The following is a 20,524-nucleotide window of genomic DNA, read 5'->3' as shown; positions in this document are numbered from 1 at the left end:
ATCACTTGAGGCCGGGATTTTGAGACCAGCCTCGGCAACATGATGAAACCCCATCAAAAAAATAGGAAAAATTAGCTGGACGTGATGGCGTGCACCTGTAGCTACTCCGGAGGCTGAGGTGGGAGGATCACTTGAGTCTGGGAGGTTGAGGCTGCAGTGAGCCATGATCACACCACTGCATTCCAACCTGAGCGATGAGCAAGACCCTGTCTCAAAAAACAAAAAACTTTAAAAAAAAAATCCTCCTCTGACAGCTTTCCCCTGGGCTGCGTTTCTTCTCACCGTTTGCCGGTGTGGAGGTGAAGCTGTCCCTCTCCGGGAGACTCTGAGCTTGCGTGTCCACCAGGCTGCCTGCCCTGTGCTAGAGAGGGACATCCTGCCCTGGCTAAAGTCTGTCTGTCCCTCAGGTCCCTGTTCTCCGTGTCCTGCTGTCCGCTGACCTGAAGGGGTTCCAGTACTTCTCCACCCTGGAAGAAGCAGGTGGGCACAGTCAGACATCCTGCGACTTTGGTGATTTTATAAAAATCGTAAATGCTTATTGTAAAAACTACAGGAAACCAGCTGGGCGCAGTGGCTCATGCCTGTAATACCAGCAGTTTGGGAGGCTGAGGTGGGCAGATCACCTGAGGTCAGGAGTTTGAGACCAGCCTGGCCAACATGGTGAAACCCCATCAGTACTAAAAATACAAATATTAGCTGAGTGTGGTGGTGGGCACCTGTAGTCCCAGCTATTCTGGAGGCTGAAGCAAGAGAATTGCTTAAACCCAGGAGGCAGAGGTTGCAGTAAGCCGAGATCGTGCCGCTGCACTCCAGCCTGCGTGAGAGAGCGAGACTCTGTCTCAAAAAAACACAAAAAAACGGGAAACCACCTCCACCCCAGTCCACTTTGGTGATCACTCCAGACCCCTCCCCTAAACATGCATATGTACCTGCCTGTCAGTGTGTGGATATGTGTTTGTGGTTTTACATAAATGAGATCATTTCACACCTGGTGCTCTGGAACCCACGTTTTTCGTGCAGAAGGTTGGAAGAATGTCCTTCCAGCCGAAGTCCACACCGCGAGGGATCAGGACCAGGACAGAGCAGGGCCGGGTCAGGAGATCCAGAAGCCCCGGGACAGGAGGGACGGGAGGGACAGGAGCAGGGTAGGCGCTGAGCCCTGAGACAGCAATCGCTGGAGGTCTGAGCTGCAGCAGGTGTCAACAAGAGGATGGGCCAGCGATGCAGAGCGTCCACCCCAGCCCACACAGCAGGGGCCAGAGGGTCCCAGGCCCCAGTGCCAGGCCTCTTCCTCTTCCACTGAGGCCACAGCTGAAGCAGGGTCAGCTCCGTGAGAGTGAGGGGGGCGGATGTTGTACCAGCCTCGTTGGCTCAATGTGATGTCAGGGAGATTCACCCATGTTGTTGCTAGAAGGAAGCAGCTCAGATGCAGTGCACTGGAGATGGATGAGCAGACTGTGGCCTGGCCGTGGGATGGGAGGGTACCCTGAGCGGTAAGAAAGGGCCGTTCGTCACCTGAAAAATACGCTTACAGAGACTCCGCCGAGCCCCTCACGGAGTTAGTGACACTGGCCTGGGGGGCCCATAGCTCCTTCCAGCGCACCTTCTAGAACCCTGAAAGACCCCTCCTTAATCTCTTCGCGTGAACTGACCCATCCTTACTTCTGAGCTTTCAGTGCTTGAAAAATTGCTTGTATTTTCTGCAGAGAAACACTTGAGGCAGGAGCCAGGAGCCCAGCCCTACAACATCAGAGAAGACGCCATTCCGGACCCCAAGGTCACCCTGCTCAAGGCGTAATGGGGCCACCCATGAGCATCCACAGTTTGCAGGGTGTTCCGGAAGGTTCTTGTCACTGTGCTTGGATGCTGGATGCCGCCTGACAGACATGCTGGCCCTGAGCAGGTAACCTGGGGGGGGAGAAGGAAGCCAGGCCTGGAGGTCTACGGCGGGGGTGGGGTCGGCTCAGTGGCTTCCTGTGGGATGACTGGAAAATGACCTCGCTGCTGTTCCCTGGCATGACCCTCTTTGGAAGAGTGGTTTGGAGAGAGTCTTCTAGAATGACAGACTGTGCGAGGAAGCAGGGCCAGGCCGGAAGGCCTGGGCTGTGCCAGGCGTCCTGGGGCCCGCAGCACCTTCCCAGCTCACCAGTGCCACCTGCAGGGGAGGGACGGGGCAGGCGGGAGTCTGGGAGGCGGGTCTGCTCCTGTTTGCAGCATCTGCGCTCTCCAAGAGAAAACCAAGGTGTGCCAAATGACGTTAAGTCTCTATGTAAAAATAATTTTGTTTTGTGAATGGAGAAAGTGATAGCTTCAGTGATTTTGTAAAAGTCATAAATGCTTATTGTAAAAAATACAGGAAACCACCCCCCAACCCCATCCACTTGGGTGATCACTCCAGACCCCTCCCCAAACGTGCCTGTCCGTCAGCATGTGGACGTATGTTTACAGTTTACATAAATGGGATCATTTTATACATGGGGCTCTGGAACCCACATTTTTCATGCAGTCGTTTGCAGTGAGTTATTTATTGTGATAATGAATAGCATTAGAACACATGGTTTTTAATGTCTGCGTGGTATTCTGGTCTCTATATGCATCATAATTGACTTACTGAGCCCGCTGTTCAACGTGTGCTTGGGTTAGAGACGGGATCGTGCCCCCTCAAGACCCTTAAGTTGAAGGCTTCGTCCTCTATGTGACTGCGTTTGGAAATAGGGCTTTTAGGGGTAACTAGGGTTTAATGAAGGTCAGAGAGGTGGGCCCTGAACTGATAGCTTTAGTGTCCTTATGAGGAGAGATGCCAGAGAGCTCGTTCTCTGCACCCTCACGCCCCACGGAACGCCATGAGAGAACACAGCAAGAACCAGGCCACGTGCCTGCCAGGAAGAAAGGCCTCATGGGGACCCAGCCTCCAGAACCAGGAGAAAATGAATCTCCGTGTTAAGCCCCGCAGGCTGGGGTGATCTGTCACGGCAGCCTGAGCAGATGAGGACTGCCTGCATGTTTGTATTTTTATGAATGCTTTGATTGAGTCTAGGGGTAAATCCCTGGAGGCCTGTGGCGGCCTCGGAGGTGTGTTCTCCCTGCACTTTCTTCAAGAAGAATGTGCCTGCCCTGCTGAGCCTCGTTCTGCCCAGGCAGTCCCGGCCAGTGTCAGCACAGCAAGGAGAGAGCCTCTGTAACCAGGGCTGCTGGCTGCGGGGCTCCCCACTGGACACTGGAGCAGACACTGGAGTGTGTTCATCCACATGACTCTTCCAGGTCCCTTGCCTCCCATTTTCCTTCCTTCCTTTCCTTTCCCTCTCTCCCTCCCTCTCTCCCTTCCTTCCTTCCTCTTTCTTTCCTTCTTTCCTTTCCTCTCTTGCTCCCTTCCTTTTCTTCCTTCTTTCTTTCCTTCTTTTACTTTTCTTTCTTCCTTCCTTTCCTTTTTTTCTTCCCTTTCTCCCTTTCTTCCTCCCTCCCTCCCTTTCTTCTCACTGTGTTCCCCAGGCTGGTCTTCAGCTCCTGGGCTCAAGCAATCCTCTTGCCTCAACCTCTGGTGTGGCTGGGACCACAGACACATGCCACCATGCCAGGCTAATTTATTAATTTTTTTTATAGAGACAGGGTCTCACTTTGTTTCCCAGGCTGGTCTCAAACTCCTGGGCTCAAGCGATACTCCAGCTTCAACCTGGAGTGCTGGAATTAAGGTGTGAGCCACCATGCCTGGCCCTCTCTCATCCACAAGTGAACTGTTCACCCCTGCCCTCCAATCCATGTCATTTGTGACTTCAGGCAGCTTCTCTTTCTACATAAAATGAACCTGTCCCAAAGCTGTGCTCGCTGGGCCTCCCTGCCGGGGCTGAAAGGGGCAGCAGTCCACGTTTGGCTTGCACCCACATACCAAGGGCATCCATGCTTGAACCTAGACATGGTTCATTCACAGGGATGGGTGAAGGTAAACAGACTGTGGCGGGCACTAGGCACTATCAGTTTCATAAATCTGCACACCACCTATGACTCAACACTTATGCTTCTCAGAAGCTACTCAAACATGCTTGAGTCAGCCTTCCAGGAAGCAAGAAGAAGCAGGAAGAAAACTGGGTGTCTCTGAATTCAGTAGCGTCTTGACTGTAGGACACTGGAATAATACCATGGAATATTGCGCAGCAATTAAAAGAAATGAGGTGAAGGCCGGGTGTGGCGGCTCACACCTGTAATCCCAGCACTTTGGGAGGCCGAGGCGGGTGGATCGCTCAAGGTCCGGAGTTCAAGACCAGCCTGGCCAACATGGCGAAACCCTGTGTACTAAAAATACAACAATTAGTCAACCTCTGTGACAGAGTGAGACTCTGTCTCAAAAAAAAAAAAAAAAAAGTGAAATGAGATGAAGGTTTAAGTTGTAACACTGAATTTGGGGTGGAAAAAACCAAGTTGCAGAATGATACCCATCTTAAGATGCTATTTGAGTGAACACAAAGACCAAACAATTGTATGTTGTGTACAAGTTTAAAAAAGAGTTCTCTGCTCTTTGGGAGGCCTGTAGTCCCAGCTACTCTGGAGGCTGAGGCAGGAGAATCACTTGAGCCTGGGGGGGTCGAGGCTGCAGTGAACCATGATTGTGTCACTGCACTCCAGCCTGGGCAATAGAGACCCCATCTCAAAAAGAAAGAGAAAAAAGAAAATAGAGTTGTTGCAGATGTCGTTAGTTCAAGTTAAAATGAGGCCGTACTGGAGTAGGGTGGGCCTAATCCCATGTAAGCGGTGACTTCTTGTTTTTGGTTTTGAGACAGGATCTCACTCTTGCCCAGGCCGGATTGCGGTGGCTTGACCGCTGCAGTCGGCTCTCTGGCTCAAGTGATCCTCCTGCCTCAGCCTCCCAAGTAGCTGGGACCACAGGCATGAGCCACCATGCAGGGCAAATTTTTATTTTTATTATTTATGTATTTATGCATTTTTGAGACAGAATCTCACTCTGTGGCTCAGGCAGGAGTGCAGTGGTGTGATCTTGGCTCACTGCAACCTCTGCCTCCCGGGCTCAAGCAATTCTCCTGCCTCAGCCTCCAGAATAGCTGGGATTGCAGGCGTGCACCATCATGCCCAGCTAATTTTTGTATTTTTAGTAGACATGGGGTTTCACCATGTTGATCAGGCTGGTTTCAAACTCCTGATCGCAAGTGATCTGCCCGCCTCGGCCTCCCAAAGTGTTGAGATTGTGGGGGTGAGCCACTGCGCCCAGCCAAATTTTTAAATTTTGTGTAGAGATAGGGTTTTGCCATGTTGCCCAGGTTGGAAGTGGTGTTTTTATAAAGGGAAATTTGTTAATCGATACACATGGAGCATGTGCTGTGAACATGAAGGCAGAGATCTCATGACACAAGGACAAGCCAAGGAACTCTAGCAACTGTCAGCTGAAGAACGTCGAGGTTCAACCATTAATAAAGGAGAACTTGTTTCTCATAAAGGGTTGCAGCCTGCAAGGAGGTTTATTTATTTATTTATTTTTATTTATTTTATTTTATTTTTTTTGAGATGGAGTCTCGCTCTGCCGCCCGGGCTGGAGTGCAGGGGCCGGATCTCAGCTCACTTCAGCTCACTGCAAGCTCCACCTCCCGGATTCACACCATTCTCCTGCCTCAGCCTCTCGAGTAGCTGGGACTACAGGCGCCCGCCACCATGCCCGGCTAGTTTTTTGTATTTTTTAGTAGAGACGGGGTTTCACCGTGTTAGCCAGGATAGTCTTGATCCCCTGACCTCGTGATCCACCCGTCTCGGCCTCCCAAAGTGCTGGGATTACAGGCTTGAGCCACCGCACCCGGCCATTTATTTATTTTTTTGAGATGGAGTCTCACTCTGTAGCCCAGACTGGAATGCAGTGGCATGATCTCGGTTCACTGCAAGCTCTACCTCCCGGGTCCCAGTTCAAGCAATTCTGCCTCAGCCTCCCGAGTAGCTCGGATTACAGGCACACACCACCATGCTCAGCTAATTTTTTTGTATTTTTAGTAGAGACGGGGTTTCACCATGTTGGCCAGACTGGTCTCAAACTCCTGACCTTGTGATCCATCTGCTTTGGCCTCCCAAAGTGCTGGGATTACAGGCGTCAGCCACTGAGCCCNCGTCTCGGCCTCCCAAAGTGCTGGGATTACAGGCTTGAGCCACCGCACCCGGCCATTTATTTATTTTTTTGAGATGGAGTCTCACTCTGTAGCCCAGACTGGAATGCAGTGGCATGATCTCGGTTCACTGCAAGCTCTACCTCCCGGGTCCCAGTTCAAGCAATTCTGCCTCAGCCTCCCGAGTAGCTCGGATTACAGGCACACACCACCATGCTCAGCTAATTTTTTTGTATTTTAGTAGAGACGGGGTTTCACCATGTTGGCCAGACTGGTCTCAAACTCCTGACCTTGTGATCCATCTGCTTTGGCCTCCCAAAGTGCTGGGATTACAGGCGTCAGCCACTGAGCCCGGCCAGAGGCTTTTTTTTTTTTTTGAGATGGAGTCTTGCTCTGTTGCCCAGGCTGGAGTGTAGTGGCACAATCTCGGCTCACTGCAACCTCCGCCTCCCAGGTTCACGCCATTCTTCTGCCTCAGCCTCCCCAGTGGCTGGGACTACAGGTGCCCGCCACCATGCCCGGCTAATTTTTTGTATTTTTTTTTTTTTTTAGTAGAGAACGGGGTTTCACCGTATTAGCCAGGATGGTCTCGATCTCCTGACCTCGTGATCCGCCCCCCTCGGCCTCCCAAAGTGCTGGGATTACAGGCATAAGCCACCATGCCTGGCCGGAGGCTCTTCTTGTAGCCTGGGAAGCATGGCCGGCACTTTGAGGAAGGGACGGGTAAGACAGGAATTTACTCTGAAAGGGTTGGCCAAGTATACGTGCTCAGTAGGTTACAGGAGGGGCTATGAGTATTCATGAAGGAGTCGCATATGCATGGGCATTAGGCTTTACATGTGTGAAAAATGCAGCAACGTATGACCCATGTTCACTTTGGGAAAAAGACTTAACATTTAAATGCATTATAATCAGGCCCTATACATAAAAAGGTGACATGTAGGGTACAAGTCCCCGAAGTGCACATCCTCAGGAGGCCAGTCAGAACCACCGAAACAAGACCAGGTGCCGGGTGGGTACCGTTAGTGGAGGCATCCTCAGTCTTTGATAGGACCTGGTTTTCCCGCGCGTCCATGTGAAGAGACCACCAAACAGGCTTTGTGTGAGCAACAAGGCTGTTTATTTCACCTGGGTGCAGGCGGGCTGAGTCCAAAAAGAGAGTCAGCGCAGGGAGACGGGTTGGGGCTGTTTTATAGGATTTGGGTAGGGAGTGGAAAATTACAGTTAAAAGGGGTTGCTCTCCGGCTGGCAGGATTGGGAGTCACAAGGTACTCAGTGGGGGAGCTTTTGAGCCAGGATGAGCCAGGAGAAGGAATTTCACAAGGTAATGTCATCAGTTAAGACAGGAACTGGCCATTTTCACTTCTTTTGTGTGATTCTTCGTTTGCTTCAGGCCATCTGGATGAATACGTGCAGGCTTGGGCTCAGAGGCCTGACACTGGTGATGACAGTAAGAGGGCTGGGGCTGGGAAGCAGGTGGGACACGGCCAGCCTCTGTCCTGCTGTGGCTGAGACTTAAAAATTTTGTTGTTGGCTGGGTGTGGTGGCTCCTGACTGTAATCCCAGCACTTTGGGAGGCCGAGGCGGGCGGATCATGAGGTCAGGAGATCGAGACCATCCTGGCTAACATGGTGAAACCCTGTCTCTGGTAAAAAAAAATACAAAAAAATTAGCCGGGCGTGGTGGCGGGTGCCTGTAGTCCCAGCTACTTGGGAGACTGAGGTAGGATAATGGCGTGAACCCTGAAGGTGGAGCTTGCAGTGAGCCGATATCGCGCCTCTGTGCTCCAGCCCGGGCAACAGAGCGGGACTCCGTCTCAAAAAAAAAAAAAAAATTTTTTTTGTTGTTTTATAGCCAAAAGAGGGTCTGTTAGTTTCTGTCAAAGAGGTTCAGGACTTTTAATTCAGCCCGTACCAGTGATCACCAGGAGCCAGGAGTGAGGCCTGGAACGGATACTCCCTTATAGCCTCAGCAGGACCCAGTGCTGCCAACACCCTGATCTTGGGCTTCTGGCCTCCAGAGCTGTGAGATGGTGCATTTCTGCTGTTTGAAGACTAAATTCTGAATTTTTTAATCTTGCCCAAATTCCTATCTAAGGCATCAGAGAGTCATGCCTTACAAACCAAACATTCGCAGATGGATTTCATTTAATCCTATATTTCGTGTGAACCCCAAATACCTGAGACAAGTCTCAGTTAATTTAGGAAGTTTATCTGGCCAAGGTTGAGGACACCTGCCCGTGACACAGCCCCAGGAGGTCCTGCCGACCTATGTCCAAGGTGGTCAGGGCACAGCTTGGTTTTATACATTTTAGGGAGACATGAGACATCAATCTATGTAAGATGCATAGGCCGAACAACTTTGGAAAGTCTTCCAGGTCATAGATAAGTGAGAGACAAATGGGAGCATTCTTTCGAGTTTCTGACTAGCCTCTCTCCAAAGGAGGCAACCTCCGGACTTACTTTACAGTCTGACTCTGGCATAACATTGTGTGACAAAGAAGAAAATCAAAATGTTTTACCCCGAAACATGTTTCTTTACCATATTCTGAAATGGCCCTGCAGAGCTGTCCTTTGTGGGGGAAAATTTGCATCTGTAAAGAATCTCTGTGAACATAGCTAGATCTTTTTCGTCCAGGCCCTCCGAATCCTGCAGAGATTAACTGAGACTCTCGCACCTTTAAAGGTTTGAATAGGAAACATTACATTTGTCATCTATTTGTCTCTAAAGGCAGGCACTATGAGACTTCAAAAAAACTTTGGTCTCCACAATGTTTTATCTTAACCTGAACATTTCCTTGCTATTAATCCCGGGTCTTTAGATAAACTCAACCAATTGTAAACCAGAAAATGTTTAAATTTACCTACAGCCTGGAAGTCTCCTGCCCCCACCGCTTCAAATTTTCCTGCCTCTCTGGACCAAATCAGTGTATTTCTCAAACGCATTTGATTGATGTCTTAGGCTTCCCTAAAATGTACAAACCAAGCTGCACCTAACCACCTTGGGCACATGTTCTCAGGACTGCCTGAAGGCTGTGCCACAGGCTATGGGTCAGGCCTCCGAGCCCAAGCTAAGCCATCTTATCCCCTGTGACCTGCACGTACACATCCAGAGGGCCTGAAGTGACTGAAGAATCACAAAAGAAGTGAAAATGGCTGTTCCTGCCTTAACTGATGACATTACCCTGTGAAATTCCTTCTCCTGGCTCATCCTGGCTCACTGAGCACCTTGTGACCCTGCCCCTGCCCGCCAGAGAACAACCCCCTTTGACCGTAATTTTCAACTACCTACCCAAATCCTGTAAAACGGCCCCACCCCTCTCTCCCTTCACTGACTGTCTTTTCGGACTCCTCCCGGCTGCACCCAGGTGATTAAAAAGCTTTATTGCTCACACAAAGTCTGTTTGATGGTCTCTTCACACGGACGTAAGTGAAACCATGGCCACTCATATTTGGCTCAGAATAAATCTCTTCAAATATTTTACAGAGTTTGACTCTTTTCATCCACATGTTTAACCCCTCTGGTCTGGGGTCCTGTGTCTCAACAGCCTGGCAAACACACACAGCATATGAAGTGTGAGAAGCTTGTGTGCCATTTCTAAGCCCAGCCAATAACAACCTCTCCCTCCAGGCTCCTTCCCGCTTTCTGATGCCTGGGATGGAGATGATTCTTTGGGTGCCCTCCAAAGCCATGGGGTGAAAATGGCAGAGCGGAGGAGGGCACCCTGCTGAGCAGCACTCCGGCCCAGCACTGTTACATGGGCAAGAGGCAAAGCTCCAAGGGCTTATGTGTACCTGCTGCAGCAGCTAGTAGAGACAGACTGTGATCACGGAGACAGCACTGTCCCACAGAAAAATCATGCAAGCCACCAATGTGAGCCATGCAAGTCATTTACACATTTCGACTAGTCATATTGAAAAAGTCAGAAGAAGCAGTTGAAATTAACTGTTTAGAGACAAAGTCTCATTCTTTCGCCCAGGCTGGAGTGCAGTGGTGCAGTCAGGATTGGTGGGAGGAAAAAGCAGGTTTTAATCGGAGACCCAGCAAAGTGAGAAGATGCCCAACTAGCGTTCTAAAGTGTCACCTTTGCTGGGTGTGGTGGCTCATGCCTGTAATTCCAGCACTTTGGGAGGCCAAGGCAGGTGGATCACCTGAGGTCAGGAGTCTGAGACCAGCCTGGCCAACATGGAGAAACCCCGTCTCTACTAAAATTACAAAAATGAGCCAGGCGTGGTGGCGGGTGCTTGTAATCCCAGCTACTGGAGGCTGAGGCATGAGAATCACTTGAACTGGGAGGTGGAGGTTGCAGTGAGCCAAGATCGCACCACTGCACTCCAGCCTGGAGTATAGAGTGAGACTCTATCTCCAAAAAACAAACAAATAAAAAATGCCATCTTAAAATTAAAATTTACCCTCAGGTTTTGTGTTGGTTCATTTTGAGGCAAGATCTCACTTTGTCGTCCAGGCTGGAGTGCAGTGGTATGATCACGGCTCACTGCAGCCTGGAGCTCAAACGATCCTCTTGCCTCAGCCTCTACAGGTGCACCACCACAGCCAGCTAATTTTTTAAAATGATTTTTTGTAGAGATGGGGTCGCTCTATATTGCCCAGGCTGCCATCGGGTTTTTCTAGGGAAACTTGCCATGGGCGCCGTAGGGAGTGGGGTAGGGGCAGGGTCTGTGTCTTGTTCCCATGGCTGTCGTGGGCAGTTGTCGGTTAGGAGGGGTGGCTGGCGAGGATGTTGGACTAATTGTTGGCGACCCCCCCTAAGCAGGAGGATCCAGCTGGGGCTCCGCGCCCGAGATTGTTTCAGGATGAGGATCTCCTCTGGAATGCGCAGAGACGCACAGTGTCCAGAGAGGGACGGGATGAAGGGGTGAGAGGGGAAGGAAGGGTGATTTTAAAACGGAGGTCCCTGGTTACACCGTGAGCCTCACAGAAGGGGAAACTGAGGCACGGGGGATGGCGCGGGCCGGTGTGGCCCCTCCGTCATCAGTGACAGAGCGCTCTGCGCAGGGCCGCGGAGGTCTCTTAATCCGCAAAGGCCCCCACGCGGCGCGCTGACGACCTCCACTGCACCCCCCGGGCGCCCTCTGGGCGGCTCCCAGGCTGGCCGCCCGCTCTGCAAGGCCGCGGACACTGTCCGAGGTGCTGGGCGCCGGGGCAGGGGGCGCACCTGTCCGGCCCCACCCCACTGCTCAGGCCCGCCTGGGGTCTGGGCTTCCGGGAGACCCGCATGCGCCCCACGCCTGGCGGGAACCGAGGCCCCTCCTGCGCCTGTACCCGGCGCGCAGCGGCCCGAGGCGCCTCCCGGGGGCTGGGGGCGCGTAGTCACTGGGAGGCGCCACTGGCGGGGAATTCCGCACACGCCTGCGCGGGTCCAGCGGCGGCGGGCAGGGCGGGCCCAGGGCCCCGTGACCCGAGGGGCGACAGCGCGGCAGGCGGCGAGCTCGGGGGCCGCAGGTGCGAGCGGACGCGGAGAGTCTCCCGGGGCGGGGAGCGGGCTAGGGTGCAGTGGGCCCCGCGGGCGGGCGGGCTGGCCGGGTCCCGGGGAGCGGCGCCTGCGTCCGGATGCCCCTCCCGGCCGCCTCTTCCTGCCGGCTCCAAGTTTCGGTTTCGCCGCCGGGGTGCCAGGTCCAGCCCCGTCCGCGGCGCCCACCGACCCTGTTTCCCGGCTGCGGGAGGGGCCGGGGTGGGGGCAGCGGGCACCCATGGGACCCCGGCGACATCCCCGGAGCGCAGAGAGCCCCCGACCCGCCCATCCCGGCAGTGCTGCCCCCGGGAAGTGGCTGGGGCACGGGCGGGTAGTGGACGGGGACAGCCGGACCGGGGCCTGCAGCTCCGCCCGGGAATCCTGCGCCTGCACGAATTGCAACAACGGAAAAGTGAAGTTGCGAAAACAGACTCCTAACTTTTACGAGAGAGGCATCGCCCCTTCCGGACCGCACCGCGCAGCATCCTCCCGACTTGGCGAAGTCGCCCGAGCGCGGGGTTCAAGGCCGGGGTGGGCACCCCTCCCGGATGGCTGCCTGCAAGCCAGTGGGCCGGGTCCTGGGGGAGTCCAGGCCGGGAGGGGAAGGAGTTGTGCAAACATGGTGGTGACCTTTCCCTGCCCCCACCTTGCTGACTTTGGTTGTGGTTGGGGGGATGGGCTTTGATTTGGGTGGCAGTGTCTGTGCTTGGGGAAAAATGGCAGAGAAAAGACAGGAAGCGTATTGAATGCAGCAGTATTGGGTGCCTGGGGCGCTCTCTTGTGTCTTTCGGCCCCTAGGGCAGACGGAACAATTAGATGCTTTAGGGGTCCGGGCGCGGTGGCTCATGCTTGTAGTACCAAAACTTTGGGAGGCCAAGGCGGGCGGATCACCTGAGGTCAGGAGTTCCAGACCAGCCTGGCCAACCTGAAACCCCTTCTCTACTGAAAACACAAAAAATTAGCCAGGTGTGGTGGCGCATGGCTGTAATTCCATCTACTTGGGACTTGGGAGACTGTGGCGGGAGAATCAATAGAACCCGGAGGCGGAGGTTGCAGCGATTTGAGATTGTCCACTGCACTCCAGCCTGGGTGAGGACTGAAACTGTAAAAAAAAAAAAAAAGAAAAAAAAGAAGAAGAAGATGCTTAATGGAGGATTTTTCGAGTTTTCTGGTCTATGGTTCCCCAGTGTAGCATTGGAGAAGGAAACAGTTCGGGTGGGAAGAAAGAGGCCTGGGCGGTGGGGAGTCATTGAAGGTGTTTGAGGGAGGGAGTGCTCAGTGGTGGTTGCTTCAGGTGGAGTGTGGAGGGGAGGAGGTTCGGTGGGGGCCAGGGCTTGGCTGTGGCAGGGGAAGGGGAGTTTTAAACTTTCCTTCTACTCTGAAGGAGAGATAATTTTAGTCCCTGGAATAAAAGGGCAGCAGACCTGGAGAAAAGAGATGCAAATTGTCCCATACACTTATTGGCAACCTCATCAAAGGGAAGACTGAAGACGACAGATGATTGATGTTTTATTTATGACATTGGGACGGGAGCTTGGGGCTGGAGAGGGGAGGTGTAGAGGGTTGTCTTGTGCAGATAATCACTCAAGTGATCTCGGAGCTGCTCTCAGAGGAACTGGTGAGGCCGCAGGCACTCCTCTTGTGTGTCCCTGGGACCGTTCTGAGATCCCTCTAGGCAGGTAATGGGGCCTCAGAGAGATCTTCCGCTCCAGTCTGCTGTTTCGTGATGTGGATTTCCTTTATAGCCTTTTACAAAAGGACAGCTTCCCAGAACTGCTCCTGACTATGTGGTTTCTCTGAATAGCCATCTCAAAATTGACCAGAGTCTGTTTTGGAGTGGCATAGATTAGTCTCCCACACAGGTGAAGCCAGGGAACCAACAGCCAGTGCCTCCGTCCCTCGTTCAGGCCCAACCTGAATCAGCCCACCCTGTGATGGAGACCCAGTGGAAGGAGAGGGCAGGGCCAGGGCAGGGAGGTGGCCTGAGTGTCCTCCCGCTGCTGAAGGCACCACTCAGCTGCCGCTCCAGCCACTGCCCCAGTGGAGTTCTTTAGTTTGAAGCCATCAGAAGAAGGGGGTGGGTGGGCCAGTGTGCCCTGGGGCCTCTTACTGGGGAGGGAGAGAGTCAGGTCCTCCACTATTAGGTGGCCAAGAGCCCAAATGCCATCTCCACTCTCACCCTGGATGCAAGAAGTGACCCTGGAGGCCGGGGATGCTGGCCTGAGTCTTGGTCTGGACTCGCTGTGACCATCACCTTGGTTTGATGCCATCTACCACAGAGGCTGTTCTAAGGGCAGGTGGTCAGTGCAGAGTGGGGAGCTTCGTGGACGGCAGCCTCCCCCCATTACTAGGAATCTGACTGCCAGCCCAGTAGTTCTGGGCTGCCTGCTCAGGCCCCATCACTTGTGGGGCAGGTGCTCTAGTCCTCTTTAGAGGATGAGGAGGGTGAAGCATCAGGAGGCTGAGCGCATTGCTCAGGGCAGGCCGTGGTACCCTGCTGAATAGCACATGGCTGCCCAGCCTGTCTGGAGCATCCCCTATCCCCACCTGGCCCAACCCATGTCCTCAGCAGCAGGAACGGTTCTAGGCTGACAGAGTGAGGGACCAGGGCAGAGACTGCAAAAGCTGGCCGGGCGCGGTGGGTCAAGCCTGTAATCCCAGCACTTTGGGAGGCCGAGACGGGCGGATCACGAGGTCAGGAGATCGAGACCATCCTGGCTAACACGGTGAAACCCCGTCTCTACTAAAAAAATACAAAAAATTAGCCGGGCGAGGTGGCGGACGCCTGTAGTCCCAGCTACTCTGGAGGCTGAGGTAGGAGAATGGCGTAAACCTGGGAGGCGGAGCTTGCAGTGAGCTGAGATCCGGCCACTGCACTCCAGCCTGGGTGACAGAGCGAGACTCCGTCCAAAAAAAAAAAAAAAGAGACTGCAAAAGCTTGAGAGCCAAGAGGGCAGCAGAGAGCAGGGAGGGGCTGGTCTTGGCCTCGGCTCCTGTTGGGTTTCGATTAACCAGGGGACCAGCTGGGCTGCTGTGATTTCACTTTCCCAGAAAATGAAACCGAAGCTGTGGTCACGTGACAGGAGGCTGGTATATAGCGGGCTGCCAGCAACTCCTGCTCTTGCTTCTGGATCTGCAGGGCACCAGCGCTGGTGTTGAGTCGTCCCAGCAGGACGCATGGAGTGTCCTTCGTGCCAGCATGTCTCCAAGGAGGAAGCCCCCAGGTTCTGCAGCCAGTGCGGAGAGAGGCTGCCTCCTGCAGCCCCCATAGCAGGTGAGGCCCCGGGGTGCTGGTGGATGCGGGGCAGTGGGGACCCCCGGAGATGTGTCACTTCCCTTCCAGGAAATGAAAACCCTGGGCAGCAGGCAGCCCAGGTGGGGCCGAGATCCTCTGTGGCTACAGAACTCTCAAGAAGTTTTGTTGGTGTCTTTGCTAGAGGTTCCTGGTGCTTTTGAAAAGTTTCAGTTTCATTTCCTGGAGAGAGCTCACGGTTCTTCTTCCCTTTGGAAATGAGAAGTGTCGGGCTGAGCTGAAGGCTTGGTAGAGGGTTTCAGAGGATGCTGCAGGGAAGCAGAGTTCGAGGCTTTGCAGGGGTTGAGAGCTCTGCCTGGGTTAGTTTTTGAAGGGCTGTGAGGGGGCCCCAGGACCTGCCCAGGCACCTCCCTGACTCAGGAGGCGGGTGGAGAGGCAGGAACAGGGCAGTGTCAGGCGGGCCTTGCCTGCTGACCGTCTTGAGTCCATCCTCAATTTTGTTGGCTTCTGGGGCCTCAGACTGGTTCCCCTCCTCTGAGGCCTTAAATACCAACCCTATAACTGGCAGCCCCAGACGTTCAGCCTTTCTGTGTCCAAAGCCCAGCCCTACCTCCACTGGTGAGGGCACCTCTGTATTCCAGCTGTTTCTGTCAGACCCACCACCCTTGGGCCCTCTCCTTCCTCCATGCCCCACATGCAGAGGGCCCTGCTGGTCTCCCCGCCTCCACGCTACCTTCCTGCTTACGCTCAGCACAGCAGTCAAACCACAGACCCCCTTCCAAGATCTGCCCCCACCACCACTAGCAGCAGGAGCCCTTATGGTGGCCACAAGGTCCTACATAGACGGCTGCCCACCCCATTCCTCTTGGCTCCCTCTCCTGCGCCCAGAGCCCACCGCCTCCTGGCCCTTCCTGGATACACTAGGTGTGCTTCCACTGCAAGACCTTTGCACCACCCTTCCCCTCTTTCAGTCTTTGCCCAGCTGCTTGCCATGGGGTCTCTCTGATGTTGTCTTTCAAGTTTAGGGGTCAGGGTGTGAACCCCCGTCCTTCCACATTCTTTTTTTGTTTTTAAAGGGAGTTTTTTTGCTCTTGTTGATCTGGCTAGAGTGCAGTGGCATGATCTCGGCTCACTGCAACCTCTGCCTCCCAGGTTCTAGTGATTCTTCTGCCTCAGCCTCCCAAGTAGCTGGGACTACAGGCACCCACCACCACGCCTAGCTAATTTTTGTATTTTTAGTAGAGACGGGGTTTCACCATGTTGGCCAGGCTAGTCTCGAACTCTTGACCTCAGGTGATCCACCTGCCTCAGCCTTGCAAAGTGCTGGGATTATAGGTGTGAGCCACCGCGTGGCCTGAGGGCTCCACTTCTATTAATAATAGTGCTGCGAGGACTGGTAGTACGCAGCATGAACTGTTTCTAGAGGCATGCAAAGCAAATGCACTTCAGACTCCTAACTCACCACTCGTAAGAGGCCAGGAATTTGGTGACTCTCTACATGATGCTTTTGAACATTTATTGAAAACCAAGAAATGCAATGATGCTGGCTGGTTGCCCCCCAGCATCACTGAGAATGTGGTGAAAAGGATGAACTCAGGGATTCGATGTCTGGGCTGCAGCTCTGCGTAAATGATCTGAGAGTTTGTTAGCGTGCCCTGGGTCGGAATCTTCTCTGCTGTAGCCACGGGGTTGAAATTGTAGAAAATCGAGCACAAGCTCTCATGCGATTAGCTGAGTTACAAGGAAAGCTGAGCTCTCAGCCATGCAGGGTGTCTACTGTTAAAGCGGGGGCACTTAAGCCTGTTAAAGCGGGGGCACTTAAGCCAGATGCCACGGTTCACACCTATAACCGCAGCATTTTTACAGGCCAAGGTGGAAGGATCGCTTGAGCCCAGGAGTTTGAGACCAGCCTGGGCGATGTAGAAAGACTGTATCTCTGCATAAAAAGAAAAAAAAAGTGAGGACATTGGGTGGCAAAGGATGGGATCCTTCAATGTTGGGATGGGGACATGGGAAGCCCCTGGCCAGGCTGGAGACATTGAGTTCCAAATGATATAAAGTTGGATCGGTTGAGTTTATTAGTGTGGGCCCACTAGCAGAGATGATGCATTTCACGTTGCAGCTGGTAGAGTTAGGAAGGGCTCTGAGTCTTTGTTTGGTTGCTGAAACGTGGATCAAAAGGTAGATCAAAAGGTGGCCCACCTTACTAGGCATCGTGGCTCACGCCTGTAATCCCAGCACTTTGGGAGGCCGAGGTGAGTAGATTGCTTGAGACCAAGAGTTTGAGACCAGCCTAGGCAACATGGTGAAGCCACATCTCAAAAATATATATATATAAGAATTAGCCGGAGCAGGAGGATCACTTGAGCCTGGGAAGTCGAGGCTGCAGTAAGCCACGATTGTCCCACTACATTCCAGCCTGGGTGACAGAGTGAGACCCTGTCTCAAAAGAAAAGAAAAGAAAAAAATAGCCTTACAGTGGCCTCTAAGTGCACAAGTGAAAAGAAGAGTCTCACGCCTCTCACTTTATTTTTTTAAATTGTGTTTCATTGTTTTGAGACAGAGTCTTGCTCTGTCACCCAGGCTGGAGTGCAGTGGTACCATTTCAGCTCACTGCAACCTCCATCTCCCAGGTTCAAGCGATGTTCCTACCTCAGCCTCCCAAGTAGCTGGGATTACAGGCGTGAAGCACCACCCTCAGCTATTTTTTATATTTTTAGTAGAGATGACGTTTCACCATGTTGGCCAGGTTGGTCTCAAACTCCTGACCTCAAGTGATCTGCCCACCTTGGCCTCTCAAAGTGCTGGGATTACAGGTGTGAGCCACCCACACCGCACCTGGCCTCATGCCTCTCACTTTAAATCAAGAGTTAGACATGATTAAACTTCTTGAGGAAGGCATGTTGAAAGCTGAGATAGGCTGATAGCTAGGCCTCTAGCACCAAATGGTTAGCCAAGTTGTAAATGCAAAGGAAAAGTTTTTGAAAGAAATTAAAAGTGCTTCCAGCACTTTGGGAGGCTGAGGTGGGTGGATCACCTGAGGTTAGGAGTTTGAGACCAGCCTGGCCAACGTGGTGAAATCCCGTCTCTACTAAAAATGCAAAAATTACCTGGGTGTGGTGGCTCATGCCCATAATCCCAGCTTCTTGGGAGGCTGAGGCACAAGAATTGCTTGAACCCAGGAGACGGAGGTTGCGGTGAGCCGAGATCATGCCACTGCACTCCAGCCTGGGTGACAAGAATGAGACTCCATCTCAAAAAAAAAAAAAAAAAAAAAGAGAGAGAGAGACCATCCTGGCCAATATGGTGAAAACCCATGTCTACTAAAAATCCAAAACTTAGCTAGGTGTGGTGGTGTGTACCTGTAGTCCCAGCTACTCGGGAGGCTGAGGCAGGAGAATCACTTGAACTCAGGAGGTAGAGATTGCAGTGAGCCGAGATCACGCCACTGCACTCCAGCCTGATGACAGAGTGAGACTCCATCTCAAAAAAAAAAAAAAAGTGCTACTCCAGTGAACACACAAATGATAAGAGAGTGAAACAGCCTTATTGCTGATACGGAGAGAGTTTGCGATGTCTGGAGAGCTCAAACTAGCCACAACATTTCCTTAAACCACAGCCTAATCCACATCAAAGCCTTAACTCTTCAATTCCACACAGGCTGACAGAGTTGAGGAAGCTGCAGAGAAGAGTTTGCAGCCAGCAGAGATTGGTTTATGAGGTCTTAGGAAAGCAGTCATCTCCATAACATAAAAGTGCAAGGTGAAGCAGCAAGTGCTGGTGGAGAAGCTGCAGTAAGTTCTCCAGAAGATCTGGCTAAGGTTATTGATGGAGGTGGCTCTACTCAATAGCCGATTTTCTTTTTTCTTTCTTTCTTTCTTTTTTTTTTTTTGAGACAGAGTCTTAGTCTGTCTCCCAGGCTGGAGTGCAGTGGCTGGTCCTTGGCTCACTGCAACCTCCGCCTCCCAGGTTCAAGCGATTCTCCTGCCTCAGCCTCCCAAGTAGCTGGGATTACAGGTGTGTGCCACCACATCTGGCTAATTTTGTATTTTTTATTAGAGACAGGTTTTCTCCATATTAGCATTGTTGGTCTCCAACTCCTGACCTCAAGTGATCCCCCTGCCTCTGCCTCCCAAAGTGCTGGGACTATAGGCATGAACCATTGCACCTGGCCAATTTCATTCTTTTTTAACGCCAAGTAGTATTCCATTATGTATATATACCACATTTTCTTCATCATCCATTGTTGGATAGTTGGTGGATTCCGTATCTTGGCTATAGTGAATAGTGCTACGGTGAACATGGGCGTGCATGGCAGGATCACTGGAGCCCAGGAGGTCAAGGCTGCAGTGAGCCGTGATCATACAACTGCACTCCAGCCTGGGTGACAGTGAGACCCTGACTCAGGAAAAAAAAAAAAAGCAGTACTGCATCCCTGGAGGGATTGCAGGGATTAGTGCCACCTCCAAGCACTCCAAAGAGGCAGGGGTGGGGATTCCCATTCACCTCCCCTATTTGGCCTTTGTGGAAGACAGGTGGATCTTGGGAATGAAAATGAATGTAAGCTTAACCAAATGGTGACTTCTCAGCCTTCATAGTCGTGTGAGCCAATTCTCTTAATACATCCTCTCTCATCCCTCTGTTTGTCCATCCGTCTGTCCGTCTGTCTGTCCATCTGTCTATCATCTACTATCAATGATCCATCCATCCATTCATCCAGGTACCTATCCATCCATCTTTTCTATCTATCCTATCTATCCATCTGTCTACAAGTCTGTATTAGGGTTCTCCAGAGGGACAGAACTAATAGGATCTATGTCTATATGAAAGGGAGTGTATTATGGAGAATTAGCTCACACAATCACAAGGTGAAGTCCCGTGATAGGCCATCTGCAAGCTGGGAAAGAAAGAAGCCAGTAGTTGCTCAGTCTGAGTCCAAAAGCTTCAAAAGCAGGGAAGCCGACAGTGCAGCCTTCAGTCTGTGGCTGAAGACCCGAGATCCCCCTGGCAAACCACTGGCATAAGTCCAAGAGTCCAAAGGCCAAAGAACCTGGAGTCTGATGTCCAAGGACAGGAGGAACGTGAGGAAGCATCCAGCATAGGAGGAAGATGAAAGCCAGAAGACTCAGCGAGCCAGCTTTCCCCACCTTCTGCCTGCTTTGTTTTAGCCACACTGGCAGCTGACTGGATGGTGCCCGCCCACATTGAGGGTGGATCTTCCTCTCCCAGTCCATTGACTCAAATGTCAGTCTCCTGTGACAACACCCTCACAGACACACCCAGGGCAATACTTTACCAACTGTCTAGGCATCCTTCAACCCAATGAAATTGACACTTGATATTAACCATCACACCATCTATCCATCCATCTACCCTATCTGTACACCTACCCTATCTATCCACGTATCCATCTATCCTATCTATCTGTCTATCCATCCATCTATTCTATCTATCCATCCATCTATTCCATCCATCCATCCATTCATGTATTCTATCTGTCCATCTATTCTATCCATCCATCCATCCATCCATCCATCCATCCATCCATCCATCCATCCAATCTTTCTATCCATCCATTCATCTATCCATCTATCCTATCTGTCCATCCATCTATACTATCTGTCCATCTATCCTATCTATCTATCTCTCTGTCTGTCTATCTATCTATCTATCTATCTATCTATCTATCTATCTATCTTTCGT

General features: G+C 52.2%; 2 protein-coding genes across 3 annotated transcripts in view; both read left to right on the top strand.

The window, feature by feature from the left end:
* SLC26A11 (solute carrier family 26 member 11) overlaps window positions 1–2,555 on the top strand; it is a 29,260-nt gene extending 26,705 nt beyond the window's left edge. The window contains exons 14-15 of the mRNA XM_017879554.1: window positions 408–480; window positions 1,707–2,555. Of these exons, the coding sequence (XP_017735043.1) occupies window positions 408–480; window positions 1,707–1,798 (165 nt within the window). The 3' untranslated portion in view covers window positions 1,799–2,555. The remainder of the gene's footprint in view (window positions 1–407; window positions 481–1,706) is intronic.
* An 8,915-nt stretch (window positions 2,556–11,470) lies between these two features.
* RNF213 (ring finger protein 213) overlaps window positions 11,471–20,524 on the top strand; it is a 147,871-nt gene continuing 138,817 nt past the window's right edge. The window contains exons 1-2 of one of the 2 annotated variants that reach the window (XM_017879305.1): window positions 11,471–11,558; window positions 14,708–14,842. In XM_017879305.1, coding sequence (XP_017734794.1) covers window positions 14,746–14,842 — 97 coding nt within the window. In that variant the 5' untranslated portion in view covers window positions 11,471–11,558; window positions 14,708–14,745. Of the gene's footprint in view, window positions 11,559–14,527; window positions 14,843–20,524 lie in introns of those variants that run through there. The other variant, XM_017879306.1, reaches the window with a different exon arrangement.

This window comes from Rhinopithecus bieti, unplaced genomic scaffold, assembly GCF_001698545.2.
Source record: "Rhinopithecus bieti isolate Rb0 unplaced genomic scaffold, ASM169854v2 scaffold_9899, whole genome shotgun sequence".
Taxonomy (NCBI): domain Eukaryota; kingdom Metazoa; phylum Chordata; class Mammalia; order Primates; family Cercopithecidae; genus Rhinopithecus; species Rhinopithecus bieti.
The sequence above is the reverse complement of the archived record's forward strand: the minus strand, read 5'-3'. Positions and strand labels throughout refer to the sequence as shown.